At 47.6% G+C, this 18,050-nt stretch overlaps 1 protein-coding gene across 1 annotated transcript; it reads left to right on the top strand.

The window, feature by feature from the left end:
- The first annotated feature begins 4,989 nt into the window (after positions 1-4,989).
- LOC125941054 (N-acetylated-alpha-linked acidic dipeptidase 2-like) lies at positions 4,990-17,524 on the top strand. Its single transcript, XM_049657974.1, has 5 exons — positions 4,990-5,064; positions 6,870-7,122; positions 13,515-13,596; positions 15,886-15,978; positions 17,308-17,524. Exons 1-5 carry the CDS (start codon positions 4,990-4,992, stop codon positions 17,510-17,512), a joined length of 708 nt encoding a protein of 235 aa, XP_049513931.1. The 3' UTR covers positions 17,513-17,524.
- Positions 17,525-18,050: the final 526 nt, after the last annotated feature.

Genomic DNA, 18,050 nt, shown 5'->3' with positions numbered 1-18,050 from the left:
CCTGCGCGGCTCCATTTTGTCGTATAATCATCTACCCCCGTTTGCTATTTGATCCATACCGCTCTATCTGTCTTTTACGCGTAATATTTTTTTTTCATCTCGAAAATTATTTTATTTTATTTGGTCAACCTTTAATTACTGCTTGAATCGCTAATATGTCAATTATAAGTTGTAGGTGGCGTCAACTAACCTCAAGATGAAGCATTTATTTTGTGCTCATTCTCCTCGTTGTTTTTTCCGAGAAAAAAAAATGCCAGGGAGACCGTGACGGCTCACTTAGGACTATCATTTTGCACACTCCGCTCGTTTTGTGGATAGCAGCGGCTGGAATGTCTTGCTGTCTATTGCTAGGATCCGCGATATTATGGCGCCGCCGCGGAAGAACTGTCCCCTGATACTCTTCTCTAAAACATGATAGTGAAAGAGCCAATAACAAGAGCAAACCTATATCATCGCTCACGTCGGAGCTCGGTTTAACGGCCACCTGGGTCTAAAACGATGGCTCTCTGTGAATGTATGACATGTTGCGTGACGTAGTGTGCGCCTGATAAGGCGACCAAGGGGTAAGCGTTAGCAGCCCTCGGCGCTACCGCGCCAGCACGCTCGTGCCACTTCTCACGCTTTTGTCGTCGACTTCTTCCACAGCTGGCTCCATGTCCGCTCATCATTCCAGCATAGCATTTCACTTCTCTTGTGTCGTCGTAATGGGGAGGCCGCATTTACGGGGTATGCGCCATTCATTGTCTTACGTGGCGGACAGATTTAATAACAGAGTTGATACGCGAATGCTTGTGCGTACCTAAGTCACGATGACCACCGATCAGGACAATAAATATGTTCGTACCTTTGTTAAAAATTTTGTGTCACATTTGTGTCGTGCGCAAAGCAGCTTCGCTGGTCATCCACCTTCACAGAGTGGAATGCCTGATGATTTTTTCTTTATTTTTCCCCCTTCGGTAAGAAAAGCTCAAACTTTGCGCTGGCGCGTGTTGTAATGCGTTTTGGCGGAGCTACACGACCAGCGCCTGGTGTTGCCGACTCATAAATGATTTCGCTTGTTCTGTCGATGCGTGCATTTTAATAAGACATCTAAACGGCACCACGCCGGTGACCTGCTTAGGAACTGCCATGTCCTTCTCGAGTGATCAGAAGGCGAAAATGATTTTGGCTTTAGGGGAAGCGCAGGCGACAAGACGAAGTCAGCCAACAAGTAACAAATATGGTCATTGTGGAGGCGCCTTAGTCTGTTAGTGATACTGCGAAATTGGGAAGTCCTTTGAGAGACTGGTAGCTTCATAAGAAAGCGACGCTGGACTGGGAATGTAGACAAAGAAGCTGTTAAGCGTATTTTGGCACTCTTTGCCGCCAACCCCTAAGGCAGTGTGCGTGATGCCAGTGCTGAACATGGGACCTCGAAGTCATCGGACCAGAGAATTTTAAAGAAAGGTCAGATGCACCCATTCCTTGTACGCGTACATTAAAAGCTTGAAGACCATGATTGTCAAAACAGAGTTGACTTTGCCAACTGGGTTTTCGTTAAATGTAACAAGAACAGGATTTTCTGACCAGCGTGCTGTGGACAGACAAGCAAAAATTTCCCCATAAACGCACAAGTTAATCTTCCCAACGCGCACTTCTGGAGTAATAAGAATCCCTACTGGCTGGTGCAGACATGACAGCAACACCAATGGTCATTTAATGTATGGTGTGGCATTTTAGATGGCAACATTTATCGGACCAATTTGTTTGACGCCACGCTAACAACGCAACGCAATGTGAACAACATCCTCGGAGGCTCTGTCAACGACGTCTGTTACGGCGTTCCCCTTGCGTACCTTCGGCACATGTGGTTCCAAGACGATGGTGCTCCCTCGCATAGTGTTTGACAGTCTCGCGTTTGGCTCCAGAAGGTTTTTCCTGAACAGTGGACTGGCCGGCATGGACCTGTACCCTGGCCTGCAGGGTGGCCGGACATGACACCACTGGACTTCTTGTGGGGTTACGTAAAGGACCGCGCGTATAGCAGCGAGACAGTCACGCTGGATGCAATGAAAGTGAAAATGAGCAGAGTCTGCCGCCAGATTACAACGTCAATGATCAAGCCTGCAACAGCACAAGGATTGGAAAGAAGCACGTAGCGTATCGTTTCACACGGCGATCTGTGTGAGTAAGGGCTATAAGTGGCAGTGAGAAAGAACTAATCAAAACTGGTGTAAATGATATCACCCTATCTTTACATCAAACATCTTGCGACGAAGATACAGATGTGGAAAAAAAATTCCTTGGTTTTGTGCGTTGTCCGGAGTTCAAGAGAAAGAAAGGGGAAATGGCTTACCCAATTTCGCCTTTAGATGTTTCGCAGTCAACGGCCAAGACCCTCATATACCTTTCAAGCCAAGCTTGTGTAGCCTCACAAGTGTCGGCGGTGGTGGCGGTGGTATCACGCTAAAGCCCTATCGAAAACCTGACAAAAATTCGCGTCTCGTTTATTTGGTATACACGAAAATTGACATGGAAGGGTACGAATGTAGTAATAACATGACTGACAGGTCACGATATTCATAACATAATATACTCGGTAGTTACGTCACTATTAACCATAATAAGGTCACGTGTGGCCGATACCCGCATTGGATATGCGGGTATGAGCCAGCAACAAGAAGGAAAGAAAGAAAGAAAGAAAGAAAGAAAGAAAGAAAGAACGAACGAACGAAAGAAAGAGATAATGAAAGAAATCACGTGTGGCCCATAGCGGGGCCGCACATTTCAACTCCGCTGGTTTACCATCTGTACGGGGTGCATGGGCGGTGAACGTGGCGCGCCCGACCAATCAGTGTCGTTTGGTGTGTTGCGGGGAGAGGAAGGGAAGGAAAGAGGGTTGCCGCGTACTCCGCGGGCTTCCCTCGCCTGAGTTCAGTTTTGGTGACCGGATCGGAAGACCCCGCGTGGTGCGTTCCACCGAGGAGCCGGCTGCGTTTGAGCAATGGCGCCGTGAACTCGCTCGGGAAAGGGCTCGTCGTCGACGTGCCAATTCTAGCGTGAGGGCTTCCAAAGCCCAGGCGGAACGTCAGCGAACAGCCGCCGACCCTGAGTTAAGGGCAAATGAAGCGGAACGCTTGCGACAGCGTTGTCTTGCCCTCCAGGAACCGGACAACGGTGGCGGACGCCTCATAACTACTGGAAAGTAGTAGATCAGGTACACACTAGACAAGCATCGCTTACCCCCATTTTGTCTACAGGGGAAGGGCTGGTGAAGGCCCTGATAGTTTTGGCGACGTTTCTGGTTGCTCAAACGGGTTTGCTCCCTATCGCGGGTTCGAAACTCTGGATCCTCTGCCATTCGCTGTCATGGCGCGATACTCTGGATCGGTCCGAAGTCGTCTCATCCACTCTCGAGTAGCGGTGCGCTGCATGTCGCGCCGCGCTTCCTCTTCCTCGGGGTGGAAGATTTTCGTCGGTCGCCCCATTCCCCTCCGCAGCGATGTCGACGTGGCGGTGACGCGGAGTAATACAGGGTGTTTCAGCGAGCACTTTCAAAAATTCTTAAAGGTTACCTGTGGCAGCTAGCCCGATTCTAGTTAATGAGCTGGTCTACTCGAAGAGGCGGACATTACTTGCACAAGAACGTGAAATGCATAATCGACTAAATAACAAAAATTCACTAATTAAGTTTTTAACTAAATACCTGATGGCCCATATTGCAATTTACAAATTGTAACCGTGGAGTTCGCAAGGCGGATACACTCAGAAATAATTTTCAAGATGACACCAGTTTTGAGATATTAATTTCCGAACTTTGCGGAGAAATGCATTGGCGTTCCAGTTAATTTTGTGCTTCAATGCATAAAGCGACGTTTTGTTAAGCAACTAACTGGAACGCCAATGCATTTCTCCGCAAAGTTCGGAAATTAATATCTCGAAACTGGTGTCATCCTGAAAATTATTTCTGAGTGTATCTTCTTGCGAACTCCACGGCTACAATTTGTAAATTGCAATATGGGCCATCAAGTAATTGGTTAACTTAATTAGTGAATTTTTGTTAATTATTCGATTATGCATTTTACTTTCTTGTGCAAGTAATGTCCGCCTCTTCGAGTAGACCAGCTCATGAACTAGAATTGTGCCATCTGCCACAGGCAACCTTTAAGAATTTTGGAAAGTGTTCGCTGAAACACCCGGTATATATACCCCGCCGGACCCTTACGTCACAGCTTAGCTCCGCCTCTGCACAGCTACGGCGACCAATCCACATGGCGTGGTGACGTCATGACTAGGCAGAGCGAAGTCGAAGCGATGCGGTGCGCGCGATGACGTCATGGCTTGGGTCCCGCAGCTGTTGTGAGGCACGGCGCAGCTGGGCGAGGTGTTGCTTGGCGACGACGCATGTGACGTCATCGCCAGGCGTAGGGCTTTCTCCGCACACCTATCGACGCATCTACCGGCTTAAACAGCTTCGCTGTTAAAAGAAACAGAAAGCTCGCCTTCGCTCATCCACGGCAGCACGGTAATGAGGAGCTAAACGCGTTTTGCGGATAGAATGGATTTGAATTACGCTATCTACCCATGTTTTATGCTGCCTCTGAAACCATGATGCGTACAAGGCGTCCGTCGTACTCGCACGTAGTCAGGAACTCCACTTAACAAAAGGCTCGTTATAAGTTATGTGCGCCTGCGCTTGCGTGTGGCCATGTATGCGTGCGTGCGGGTTTCGACTTTTTATGCATTCACATGAAAACACCGGTGTACTTAGATTTAGGTGCACGTTAAAGAACCACAGGTGGTCTAAATTTCCGGAGTCCCCCACTACGGCGTGCCTCATAATAGCAGCAAATGCGAGCGACTATTCGTATCCTGTTCAGAATCCAGCTATCAGGAGCGAACGAAGACACCGGTGTGTTGCGGAATGTTTGGTTGGCTGCATACAATTACGAGGGAAGGAGCTGAGTTGCGTAAAACTGACACCTCCAGCGCAATTGCGCCGCTGGTCCCATGGTGACTGGTCCTATGCTTGGGCGAAGGCCACCTGGATACCGTCAGCCTGACAGTGCACAGCGAATCCGCCAGGTGTGCAAGCCTGGCTCTAAAATTAGAAGCGGTACGTATTGGTATACTGTATTGGCATACTGGCGAGAGCATTCCTGGCCTGATCACATCCCATGGCTGGGATGTGATCCCGCGACCTCGTGCTTGGCAGCCCAACACGTGACATAACGAAAACGTGTGTCCACAATGGTTAGTTGTAGTATACGAACTGGTTATTTTATTGAAAATGTTGCAGATCAAGAACTACCGTGCTTCAAAGCGCGCGGAGTGAGACTTCTACTGTAGCGCTACTCTATTAGCTTTCGCAACGTGGCATGATAAATGAACGCGCATTCCATACTTTTACTATCACTGGAACCAAAAGTGCAAGTCCTGCGAACAATATGTTATCAATTGAAACCTCTGTCCTTTCTCTGGTTCATTGACAGAGTATGTTGTCTGTGTATGTAATTAACGATGCAGCTAGCCAAAATACGAAGACCCGGCGATGAAAATGTTTGTGCTTCCTTTTTATTCTTTAATATAACATCTCGATGTGAAATGTAAATACATGCCTAAAACTGCACGAGCTGTAAAGACGTGTGCTACTAATAGATAGTGTTATAAGTGTTGTGATCACCACTTTGGGCTTAAACAAAACCATGGCCCCCGTAAAAAGCCTAGTTAAAACCCCGTAGTCAGAAAATAACTTAACACATGCTTGATTTGGACAAGTCAATGCCTGACCTGCACGTGCGGAAGGAAATGCACTAAGCATTATGAGCACGAACACACAAAGAGTTAAATTGACCAAGTCAACCATGGGCTTCTCAAGTTAACCCTGTAATATGAGACACATAATTGCCCCCAAAAATTATACATTTACTATCTTTCTGTTTAAATGTGGTTAAAAACATCGAGCATTAGCATTAACAAATGGGAAAACATATTTTGAGGTACTTCTTCAGCAGCACCATCAGGCCGAGACGAACTGCACCCCAGGCCACCTGTGGTTCGTTTTAAATATGTTCAGAGAACTCTGTTCATTCGAGGTTTAAAATACGAGCAATGGCGTCACTGGAAGTTCACATAAATAAACGTCTTTGATGCTGAATTTGAGAAACACTGTCACCGTGAGCGCTTGTCTGAAGTGACACATGAACTCGAGTTTCCGGCTCTTCGGCAAAAACCTCCGACATACGCGACGCGCTCGACTGCCTGCGGCGCGCTGAAAAATCTCGGAAGCGGCATGCTGGTATATATTTACGTCATAGCGACAGCCCCCAGGTGCCGGTGTCGTCTGCTCAGGGGCTGTTTAAAGGTTACTATCAAAAGGGAAAAGAATCCGAGGGCACCTAAACACTTCTTGTAAGTTGCGAACGCGAAAGCATATAATGTCCAATCGTCTGCCGCTAAGTGGGCCTTCGAGTCATGAAGTTTTCGAGGGCAAGCGAGGGCGTTGAGACGCTTGGCGCGTTTCGATGCGGCCTTACCGAGGCGCAGCTAGAACATAGGCGAGAGTTTGCGCGGACAAGAAACGTGCGGATTGCACAGGCTTCCGATAACGAGAGCGATGGCGATTTGGCGTCGCGGCAATGCCCTCTTCCCTGACGCAACACGTGGCTCGTGCAGGCGCGTCGCAACCAATGGGAATTTAGGTGCCGTTTCTCTGCTACAGATGCAGGCTTATTCGCTCAATGAGCCATTTAACGCTTTCGCATCAAAAATAACAATTACAAGCCTTGAGGCTTTCCCGAGATTGATGTAGTAACATACGCTACTCATAACAACTTTAGCCGAAGTGAAATTCTGTTGCCTTCGGTTTTAAACAATTCTTCTTCCTGCAGTCTCGACCGTCGGGCTGGTTCCCGGCCTATCACACAGCGTACGACAATCGCGAGCTTTTCGAACGCGCGGTGGACTCGAGGTTCGAGTTGACGCTGCGTTGCAGCCAGATGAATGCGGCGCTTACGCTGCGGCTTGCCGAGGAAGCCGTGCTGCCGTACAACGTGTCCGAAATGGCAAACGAGCTGCGAGCGGCTGTCGACGGGGTGGAGCGAAGTATCGTCCATGAGTTGAGCAAGCACAACATCTCGCTCGGTAAGTCAAAGTGCAATGCTGCCTTTTTTAAAGAGAAAACGATCAGTAGCCCCTCCCCTGTCGAGGAAATGGGAGAAAGCGAAGCTTCTCGTATGTTTCTTCGGTGTTCCTCCGAACGAATAGCACTGACGAGTAGCACGTTGCGCTCGAACAACAACTGGTGACACGCACTGCAGCTGGCTCCAAAGTTCTGGTTGAGAAACTCGCGTTGAAACCTAGCCGTCGCACCGGGGAATTTGGCGCTAGCGTTGGCGAGGCGTGCACCACCGTTGTCGGTTTCCTAAAGGGCAAGACGATGCTGACGTTCGGCCGCAACATCGCGCTCCCGCAATTCAGCGTCGGCGGCTCTTCGCTGACGTTTCGCTTGGGCTTCGGAAGCCCTCACGCTAGAATCGGCACGTCGACGATGATCCCTTTCCCGAGCGCGTTCATTCTGGGTGGATTTCCATAAAATTGCTGAAAAATTAAATCTGTCCGTTAGGTAAGACAATGAATGGCTCATACCCTTAAGCAATGGCTCATACCCCCGTAAACGCGGCCTCCCCATTACGACGAGAAGAGAAGTGAAATTCTACACTGGAATGATTAGCGGCAACGTCGCCAGCTGTGGAAGCAGACGACGACGACGAACGCAGGAGCAGGGGCACGAGTGCGTGCACGAGCACGAGTGCAACCCTAGGGGCGCCAACGTGCTAACTGCGGAAGAAGACGACGACGTTAGAGCTAATGCTGATGATAATACCGCGTACTCGTACCACCAACAACGACACGAGTGAGCCTATAAAGCGTCGCTTAAAAATGCTTAAAAATACGTATTGAAATGCTCTTAGGCTTCTAAGTGGAGTACCGTTTCCTACTGCAGCACCGTCGCTTGTGCGACAGATCCTGGGAACGTTTATTGGTGCCTCAAAATGGCGAGAAAGAGTGGCACAGCAATAAGTGAGGCGGTGCTACCCTTAGACCGTGGCTATAGTGTAGAGCACTGTCAGTAGGCTGCCACTTTTCGCCTACCGAAGTGCTGCGGTGTGGACAAATTCAAGGGGGCTGCTATTGTTGCACCGATAAAAAGAGCAGACGTATAGCTTAGCTGTTCTGACCACTTGTGTCGTCTGGAAGTAGAAGCGAGGCGTCGAATTTAATGGTCAGTATAATCAGCTCTTTCTGGGTATGTTTGAAAGTAGGCCTGAAATCGCGCTAGTGACTAGGGATTCTTTTTCCTGGAGTCATTTGCGTGGTAAAATGAAGTTAGTATACGTTGGATGGATGTGCATACGTTTATTTCTCTAGTATGCTATATAGCCCATGCGGGATTCGGGACTGAATTACAGTCGTAAAGATACTAAAAGTACGTTGGAAAACTAGTTATTTCAAACATCAACCTTCAGAATAAGAAAACTTTCCTCGGAGGAGGAATAAATGCTGAATATTTCCTAATCTCGACGCAGCTGCTTCATCGAGTACCGTTTTCCTAGTACTTTCCGCGTGCTATATGCAAAAGGTTCCACATCCCACTATGTGTATAGCAAACGGCAAATCGCGTTTACAAAAAGCCCTCGTTGACTGAATAATTCAACGCAAAGCGTGTGAATTCGACCGTGTTTTAATTCCTTCGAATTCCGTATGACACTAGGATCGTAAGTTTGACCTCGCACCGTCTTAAAGCTGGCGCTCTATGCAGATAAGGAACAAATTATGTCTTGTGGAGATGGCAGATTCTAATACTGAAATATTAATCTCATGTTTCCATGGTACGCTCGGCACATAACTAACCTTTAAGCCGGGAGACTCAACGCAACCATTTTCACCAATTTAATCGAAGGGCGTCTCCCTTTCCCGGAAAACGCATGTCGTCTTTCGAACCATTATGTGTTGGATAAACGACACATATACAAGGTCGTCATTATTATAAAGTGATAGCGTTAAGGGTCCCGTGTCGCAGAAAATCCTGCGTCGGCATCGGGGTGGAGGTCGGCGTCGGCATCGGCGTAAGCATCGGCGTCCGTGGCGAAGAAATTCATCCCGAACCACCCTGACCACACAGGCCCTCCACGAAGCGCAAGACCTTAGTGAAAAAAAAAATTGAATTTCTCGAAGTACAACCTAGAGACATGATATCGTCGGAGTGTAATTTGAATGTACAAGAAAAGATAATTCTGCTACGAGGAAAGTAGAACACAAACCCCTTTGACAGCATTTCTACCATAACAGCGGCGCGCTCGGGTAGGTTACTTGCGAAAGCCCCATCGAGACGGCGCTCGCCTCCTCGGCAGCGTAAAACGGTAGCGGCACGCAGAGGCGAAGGTGCAGAAAAAAGAAAGCTGCAGTTGCAGGGAAGCCTGACAAGTATTCAGGGATCTTTGAATGCTAAAGCGTACTCCATATTTTGGACACGCCCGCACCTCGGGGCAACCGCAAACAATTATTAAAATAATAAAAAAAGGTCCTAGGGCCTTCACATTTTGATATAAGACAGCTTATATTGCTGCTGTAAAAATGTCTTTCCAGCAATGTATTTGTGTTTAAAAGTGAATCCGACCTTAAGGGCATCGGTGTAAGCTTGGTCTTTGTACGCTGGCTTTCCCAAGCGTTGTGTTGCAGTGAAGCCTACTAAAAAAATGTGATGCGAACGGGGCCCGATAACGCTATCGTAATTCACTCCTAAAGGCGAAGCTTAAGCGTCCTCCAATTTTTTGTTCTTTTGTTTAGGGTGTGAACAGTGTCACTTCAGACGGCTTCCGACGTTGCCAATGTTCGCATCGCTGCTCGTGAAACACAGTCCTACATAATGCTTGATATAGCTATGCTTTCGCTCTTCCTTCTAAACGACAATCCATTATCTTTAACAGAATAAATAATGTTTATGGCCACTACAATGAACGCAGTTACAATGTTAGACAGAGAGGCTTTTAGAAAGTGAAGAAAAAGCAAGCAGCACCAACAAAGACAACAAGGAAAGCGATAGTACATAACAAAAAGAACAGATGAAAACAACCAAAAACAACGAAAACAAAAGTAATTGTGACAATGGCGACAAGGAGTGTGGTGGGTCACAATGTAACATTCAAACAAATCCTTTTGTCTGTATATAGAACCTTTTTGTCAAGCAGTAAAATAGACGGCGTGCTAACACAAGCGGAAGGTATTTGGTTGTTTACATCTGTTTTTTGTTAGGCTTATGATTTTTTGTAGATTTTGTCATTTTTGCATAATTATGATTAGTTTTTGCTGTTGTGTGGAAGTTTTTCCTCATAATAGGTAGCGTTAATGAAGTTGCTGACCGGCCTTAGCATGTTCCCTACTCAGTGCCTGATAACTCCTTTTCTTATGGCATCTTTGGCTTGTTTCGGAGTTCTCCTGACCGCTCTCGCGACTGTCGCGCTTTCTCACGAGTGGTCGAAAGAGAATGCACGACTCGCGTTCGGCTGGTTCTTTTCGATCGCTCTCTTCACGCGCCGGGCTCTCTCAAGCAGTCCGAGCCCTGTCATCGGAACAGTCACCGACATCTGGAGCTTTTCCCGCCACGTCATCACAACGCAACGTTGCCGTTCTTGGTGACGGGTCACTGCATTCCGGCATCCGGGCGAACTCTCGTCCCACCGGTACGCTGCCGGGAGCGTTAGCTAGGCGAAATAGCAGGGATCCTGCAATCACGTGGTTTCGCCTGTTATTTCCTCCTCCGAGAGCGAGTCACGTTTGGCTTGCGTGCTTGTCCTCTTCCTCTGAGCTTGAGGAACAGCGGATCTCCACAACTTTGAGTCGGGGGATGAAGACAACTAGTCGAATATACCATTCGTTTCCATCTCCTTTTTACAGCGAAGCTGTTTATGCGGACCCTTTGCCGTCGTTGTCGTACTTCGCTAAAAACGGGCCAGGTGACCTAGCGGGAGAGGAGAGGAAAAGAAGAGCTCAAGAGGGGGAAAGGGTTGGAGGGACGCCTTTCCCGCTGTGAGAATGCTGTGAGAGGGTGGAGATGAAAACGGAGAGAACAGGGAGGAGGTTGACGGAAGTCGCACCGTGCAATACTCGCATTTAAGGGGAAGAGCGTGAGACGCACCAACCAATGGCGCTGTAGGAAAAAAGTAGGTCAACGGAGGCGTGGGATGTGAGAGGAGTTCGCGTTAGCGTAGGTTGTATATACCGAGCTTTAATCAAGGACTCTTGTCAAGGAACGCCGCAGAAAAGCGTGAGGAACACGCTAGGCACGCCGTCGCCCATGGACGCCGACTCGTCCCACTCCCGGAAGTAGTGCCGTTCAGGCTAGCCAAGCGGCCGCGAATGCAACTACTGCTCGGACGCTCGCTCCCATTGCAGCCGGCCAGACGCGGCAGGCCGTACCTTTTTTTTAAGCATGATCACCGCGCGAAACCCGCAAAAGAGAAAATGAGGTGAAAAAATGTGCGCGTACTTTTCATCTATTACTCATGACGATGATGATGATGTCTTTTCGCGCTTCTCGGACTTACGGCCGTCTCTGCGCGTTGCTTAGCGCAGCTTGCAACACCGCGTTTCAATGGCGGTACAGCGTTCCACCGCGTTTCAATGGCGGTACCGCGTTCCACCACGTTGCAATACTGACAACGCGTTCCAGCAGACCCGCTGCGTGAATGCGTCTCTCTCTCTTGCTTTCATTTTCTTTTATCTCTCTCCCAAGTATAATGCGCAAAACCTTTTCTTCACCTCCCAGAGCATTGGCACGAGCGCGTGCGAACGTGCCAGCTGTGGACGAAGACGACGACGCTCGAACGCAATCATATGGTTCACATAAATGCATAAAAAATTCCGAAAATTAGGCATCGCTATAAACACTGAAAATATTCTATCTTTCGGGGCATATACACTGGGTTTTAGCCACAGGAACGTATGCAGGGCCGTATGCGAGTCCCTCGGTGACACAAGGCAAATACCAAGTTCATTTACTGATATATTGTTTATTATTATTGTACAAAATGCCAATTTACGTTAATTTACTGAACGATTATTTATTAATGTCGAAAATTCCAATTACACTGATTGAAATTTATTACCTTCTGCCTTGATCTCCTTCTAAAAAGCGCACTAATTCCCTGTAAGATAAAATAAAATACGGCTCTAACATCAGTTAGTTTCATTTCATAATTTCAACTCACCTGTTTAACCGCCGGCTTCTTGGCCAATCCCCCGTGGTGGGTATGCGCCATGGCATAGGAAGCAAGCAAGCAAGCAAATGCATATTCTGCAAGCGTGGCTGTATATCCTAGTGGTTACGACGGTCGCCTTGGGACCGTGGGTACGCGGGTTCGAATTCCGCCTCAGCAAGAAAGTTCATTTCTTCCTTCATTGCTAATGATGATAGTTTCTTGATACGAACCACAAATGACGGCTGGTTTAAACAGCTTCGCTGTTAAAACATCGTGCGCTTGTGTAGTTCAAATCCAGCGCTAATGCAGCTCCACTAACGTGAAACCTGGCGAAGTGCGAAGCAGTGATGCGCCAGCGTTGTCGCTCGATGCGCGCCTGCAGCTCTCGGCGTCCACGGCACAAAGGAAGTTCATGAGCGTGCCAACCGCTTATAAAGCCCTGTTCCTTCTCTCTTGCCACACAGCGCGTGCTGATCGGGTGCTCGAGTAGCGCTGGAGTGAGGAGGAATTGAGCGCTTGTGGGGGGTGGTGGCGCCCTCTCTTGCACTGCGGTGGTACCAGACGGGCGTTTGGGAAACGACTAACGAGTTTCTGCTAATTATTTCGCCTAATGCTTCATTATTGTTATCTTTGAAATTATTCTGAATCATGTTGGTTTATTTTGATCCGGTTTTTATCAATCCTGCACGTGTTTTGACCTGTTTTTGCGCGTGACCACGACGACATGAGATCACATTACAATATTTTCACGGTTTTCACGAGTTTCTGCTAATTAATGCGGCTAATGCTTCACTATTCCCATGTTTTACATTATTCTGAATCATATTACTTTATTTTGAACGGGTTTTGATCAATTCTGCACTTACTTTGACTCTGTTTTTGCGCGTAACCATGTTGACATGAGATCACATTACACGCCCACAGCACGGGCCCCTACAGGCTTCACACTTAATATAGACTGCTTGCGAAGTTCGACTTGCATGGTATAACACTCGGTGTAACTAACACAGCTTCGGTGTTCGACCATCTTCAGGGAGTGGATGGGGCGTATCTTTCTTGCTTCCTGTTTTTTTGTCTCGTACAGTTTCCTCTCTCTAATGAACCACAACTTGATAGTCAGCGCCCTTGTTGCCGCCCTGTGTCCCGTTGTCGGCGCTGTTTTTCTTTTACAAATATGTAGATCGTTACAAATACGGCCACAGAACTTGCACTTACGCATTTATCTGTTTGCCTGTGTTTCAGCTTGTTATAGTCGCTTTCTTCTTTGCCCTCCAGACTGGCTGATCAGCGAAACGAAGAAATTTCAGCAACGGGCCCAGAATTTTTGGTCATGGCTGGACAAACGCAAGCAGCTCGAGTGAGTGTTCAATTTAGCGTTTAATAACCGCCCGTGAACGCTAATTCACTACATCTGGCGGCTAATGAGATGCCTTGGAAGGAGTTTCTTCGGACACATTTACGATCCTCGGTGATATAAGGCTACCGTGCATAGTTGTATCTCTGGTTGTATAACGCACTAAACATTCTGGTACATTTATGGAATTCTAAAGGGTGTTTGGTTGACCCATGGCGAACACCCTTATGTGTAAGGGGTGACATCGAATCTTTTTTGGGAACCAATGAAGTTTTCTTATTTGCTGAGATTTTCTGACAAGTAAAAATGACAATTGCTGTGACATACAACTTGAAAAGTCTACTCCATAAACTTTCCTAGCTATCGCTGGCTATATGTCGGGTCAGCGATTTCTGTGCTCATCGGGTGATCAGAATTGTTTCAATTTTCAACTGCGTCTTTTCTCATCGCACCTACAGTTACAGCTCACTGTCATTGCGCAATAAAAAAAATTCATAGGCCCAAAGACAAGAGTGTTTCCCGTGGGACAAGCAAACACACTTAAAGGTCTCGCTTCTGTGCTGCATAAAGCACCCATAGTTGCGCACGGGTGGTGTTCGTCAATATTCGCCTACGTTATCTCGTAGCCTTTGCTACAACAACGTAAGAGAGCTGAAACAAGAAAACATGTGGAAAATCAAATGCTCAGGAATGGTTGAACTAAATACTGCCAAATAAAGTAATAATTTCACTTCAGATAAATTTGGTATACTAATACACGAAATGTTCACTTTCTAACATTTTTCTGTGATTTAGGTGCTTTTGGTGACCTCTAACGACCAGTGCTTCTGGTGCGAGAGATAGCCGGACTTTGCAAGCCTCTGTGCATGCAGTTGTTATGTCGTGCGGGATGGCGTTGCTCACTTGAACGTGGTGATATCGTCCAAACTTGTTCTTTTTTTTTCATTTCCTGTTTAATCAACACGTGGCATGCACTTCTCTTAAACTGCGCCTGAGCTAGCGCACAGCATTTGTAGGCAAAATGTTTGGATGCAGACTGTTCGTAATTGAGAATGTTCACGCTGCTACAACCGACGTACTGTGCCCCGTCGTGACGATGAATGCAGAGCACTGCACGAAAACGCGTAGCACAGTGTTCGTCCACTCTCCGCAACACAAGCTCTGAGCACGTTCTTAAGGAACGTGCAGAAAAAAAAACTACCGTAATCATCAACGTAATTAAAGTCACCGTAAGACACACGCCACTCCTAGAATTTATTGACACACTGTCGCATCACCTGAGCCGAGTTGCACGCTCACAGAAGAACGATTACGGCTGGCGTGGCGGTCGAAATGCCGTACCCTAAAAAATTCAACACTTGCGCCGAGCAGCCGGTCTCAACGTCACTTCCATTTCTGGGTGTGATGTCACGCTTATTTCTTCACAGAAATTGTCCCCCACGACACAGATTGTGACGTTTGAACTATGCCACCACTTCGTAGACATGTGAGCTTCCATGGAAGCTTCTCTGCCCTTTTACCTACAAATGACTTGGCAGCGCTACTTCCCATGTCGTTCTCGCCTCTCTCCTCGCCTGTTCTCGCAGTGTGAGCTCCCATCAGCTATCCCAGCGAAACTTTGCAAAACATGTATTCTGTGTTCTACAGACAACACAGGTGCCAAGGGAAGGCAAACGCTGTCGAAGACAGTAGTACCGTCGTTGTAATGGTGACGATACGTTCGCGAACAACATTCTGTAACGCTGCAGTGGCGGAGCTTCTGTGCATGCCTTAACTAGCCAAGTATTCCGGCAGCGTCTGAGAGTGCTTTAGGCTTCTTGAAACAGATACTCAATCAGAGGAGCGTTCATGTACGATGGTTTCGCATTTGCCCGAACGCGGAAGAGAAAAGAAGATAAATAGGTCAATACTAACACTCAGTGGTGTTTTGTCTCTTATTTTGCTGTTGTAAACGAGATTTTCATACATTTTCTCTCCTTCAGCCTAAACTAACGTGGCTGAGAATGTGGGACTTCATTCAGGAGCTTCTTTGCATCTGCGTGTCTTGCCTCTAACTTTACTTTTATTGTCATAAAGAGTTGTCCGCGAATGTGCAACTTTTTTTTAGCTTATAATACAAGATAAAGCCAATTGATGCAAGACTTTGTTATTTAGATATTGTTGGCAGAAGGATTCGCCCTGCAGTGGACCTAAATACGTTGATGATGATAGTGATATGTGTAATGGGACTTGTTTTAGGCGCTGAGGCTCGTGCGACACGTCGTGAATTTCCTCTTTGTTAATTCCGTGCAGCAAACCCACCTTGCGCATGGTCAACGAGAGACTCGTGCTCATTGAACGCGCGTTCATAAAGCGGGAGGGACTGCTGGGAAAGCCGAACGTCAGGTGAGTGTGCGTGATTGTTGAATGAAAATAAACCCTGCTGATCCAGCCTATGTTTCTCACCCCAGAAAGTAACACGCGATGAATTATTGTATGACTTCCCAAGGTGTTTTCTTGGAACAAACCTGACTTGACTGAAAAAAGAAGTAATCTTTCACGCTAACATGGTTTAAAATTTCGGTGCGATGAAACTGGCTGTGAAAAAAAAAAACGCAATAATAGGTGGTGCATTGTTTGGCACATTTCGCTAAATGCATCGAATTAGCGAATCACAACGATGTACAACTGTTTGAGTCGTGTCAACAACTTGCTCCAGACACCACACCGTATGCCATAGGCACCTTCCAATTAAGCTTTCTACACCCACAATGGTCATAAAAAAACGCATATTCGCGATGACACCTGCATTCGCTTATTGGAAGGCAAGAGTGCCCGAGATCTTCCAGTCTGCAATCGTCATGGTCTGCATGACAAGGTATGGTTGCGTTCGAATAGGAAAGCATGAACGTTTCCAAGCTCGAGCTGGAGTTAACGATGAATAGGCACAGCTAAGTGAGTGATGCCCACGCCAGAGGCGAAGGACGGGCGCACTGCTTGGAATGCCTTGTCATTTTCTACGCAACCCTAAGCTTAGTGCAGCTGCGTCTGAGTACGCAATGACCGAGGCCGCCGTAGCGTCGTCGGCCCACTGCAAGATGCCTATAGACCTGCCGTAGCAGCGTGTTGGCTGTGGCGTTGTACTGCTAAAATATGAGATCGCAGGATCAAATCCTGGCTCCAGCAGCCGCATTTCGATTGGGGAGCAACGAAAAAATGCTCGTATGCTTATATTTAAGTACAGATGAAGGACCCCAGGTGTTAAAAATTAGTACGGAGTTCCCGCACTGCTGCGTGTCCCATAATGAAATTGTGGTTTTAGCACGTCTAACGTCAAACTATTTTAAAGGTTCCAATGAACAAACTTCACCAATATTGGTACTGAAAAAAATTTCCACTTACTCTACCGCACGAGTTTCATCTCGATACAAAATGAATACACATGACCAAATATCCCGAAATTACTATGGAGATTGTTGCTAAACATGGCCAATAGCGAAGGAGGGAAGGATCATCGCAGTTGCTTCCTCCTTTTACTCCCTGTGCCATAGCGGTTTGTTTACCGACATACAGCTGTCTATTTGCGATCGAAGCCTGCACAACACATAATGCTACTGAAATCCGAGCGCCAGAAAATAAGCAGCCATGTTTATCGCAGCCCTCCTATAGTAAACGATTTCCGCTTGTAATGAGTGTCAGAGCCATCACGCGGCCTCCCGCTTTTGGCGCCTGCAGGAACATGGCTTTCGGCGCGGATCCGGAAGACGCGTTTGCCGGAAAGGCGTTCGCCTTCCTTCACGAGCATGCGTACCGCGCCCGAAGACAGCGAGACCCGAGTCGTGCCATAAGGGCCTGGAAGCAGGCCCACGTTGATCTGTCACACCTCGTGCTCGCAGTGCGCATGTGCAACCAGCTACTGGACCTGGACAAGCCCATCTAAGCGCTGTTTCCGCGGCGGGGCGCAGCGTTTTACGCAGTCGCTGAAATAAACGGCCTTGCCGCCTCGTCTCGCAGTTCGCAGGATGCGCCGCGCCTATCCATCCTTCGCAGCACTGGTGCTTTAACTATTCCGCTGTGCCCCCATGCGTAACGCCGAGCGATCGCCTCGGTACACCTGAACCTCCCCTTCCTATGCCGTCTTATTGTCTTAGAAATGTGTTGTCGTGTGTTTGTAACATACATCACCTAATATATCATACGCTCTCTGCCATTTTCTATTACTATGATAGCCCATTTCTTGCAGTAAAGGGTCAAAAGAATGCACAAGCTCAAAGTATGGACAAGCTCTCGGCTGTATGCACAGCCGGGAGTATCCATTCGGTTGGTACTTCTCCCTGTAGCACTGTCAAGCTCGTGGTTACTTCTAAAGTACTCGCCTTGGTGGCGTAGTTGCTTTGGCGTAGCGCTGCTAAGCCTGAGTGGGCGGGAGCAAATCGCGGACACGGCGGCCAAATTTTGATGAGAGAGAAATGCAAGAA

The sequence above is a fragment of the Dermacentor silvarum genome, chromosome 10 (assembly GCF_013339745.2).
Source record: "Dermacentor silvarum isolate Dsil-2018 chromosome 10, BIME_Dsil_1.4, whole genome shotgun sequence".
NCBI lineage: Eukaryota > Metazoa > Arthropoda > Arachnida > Ixodida > Ixodidae > Dermacentor > Dermacentor silvarum.
This window is presented reverse-complemented; position numbering and strand designations above follow the sequence as displayed.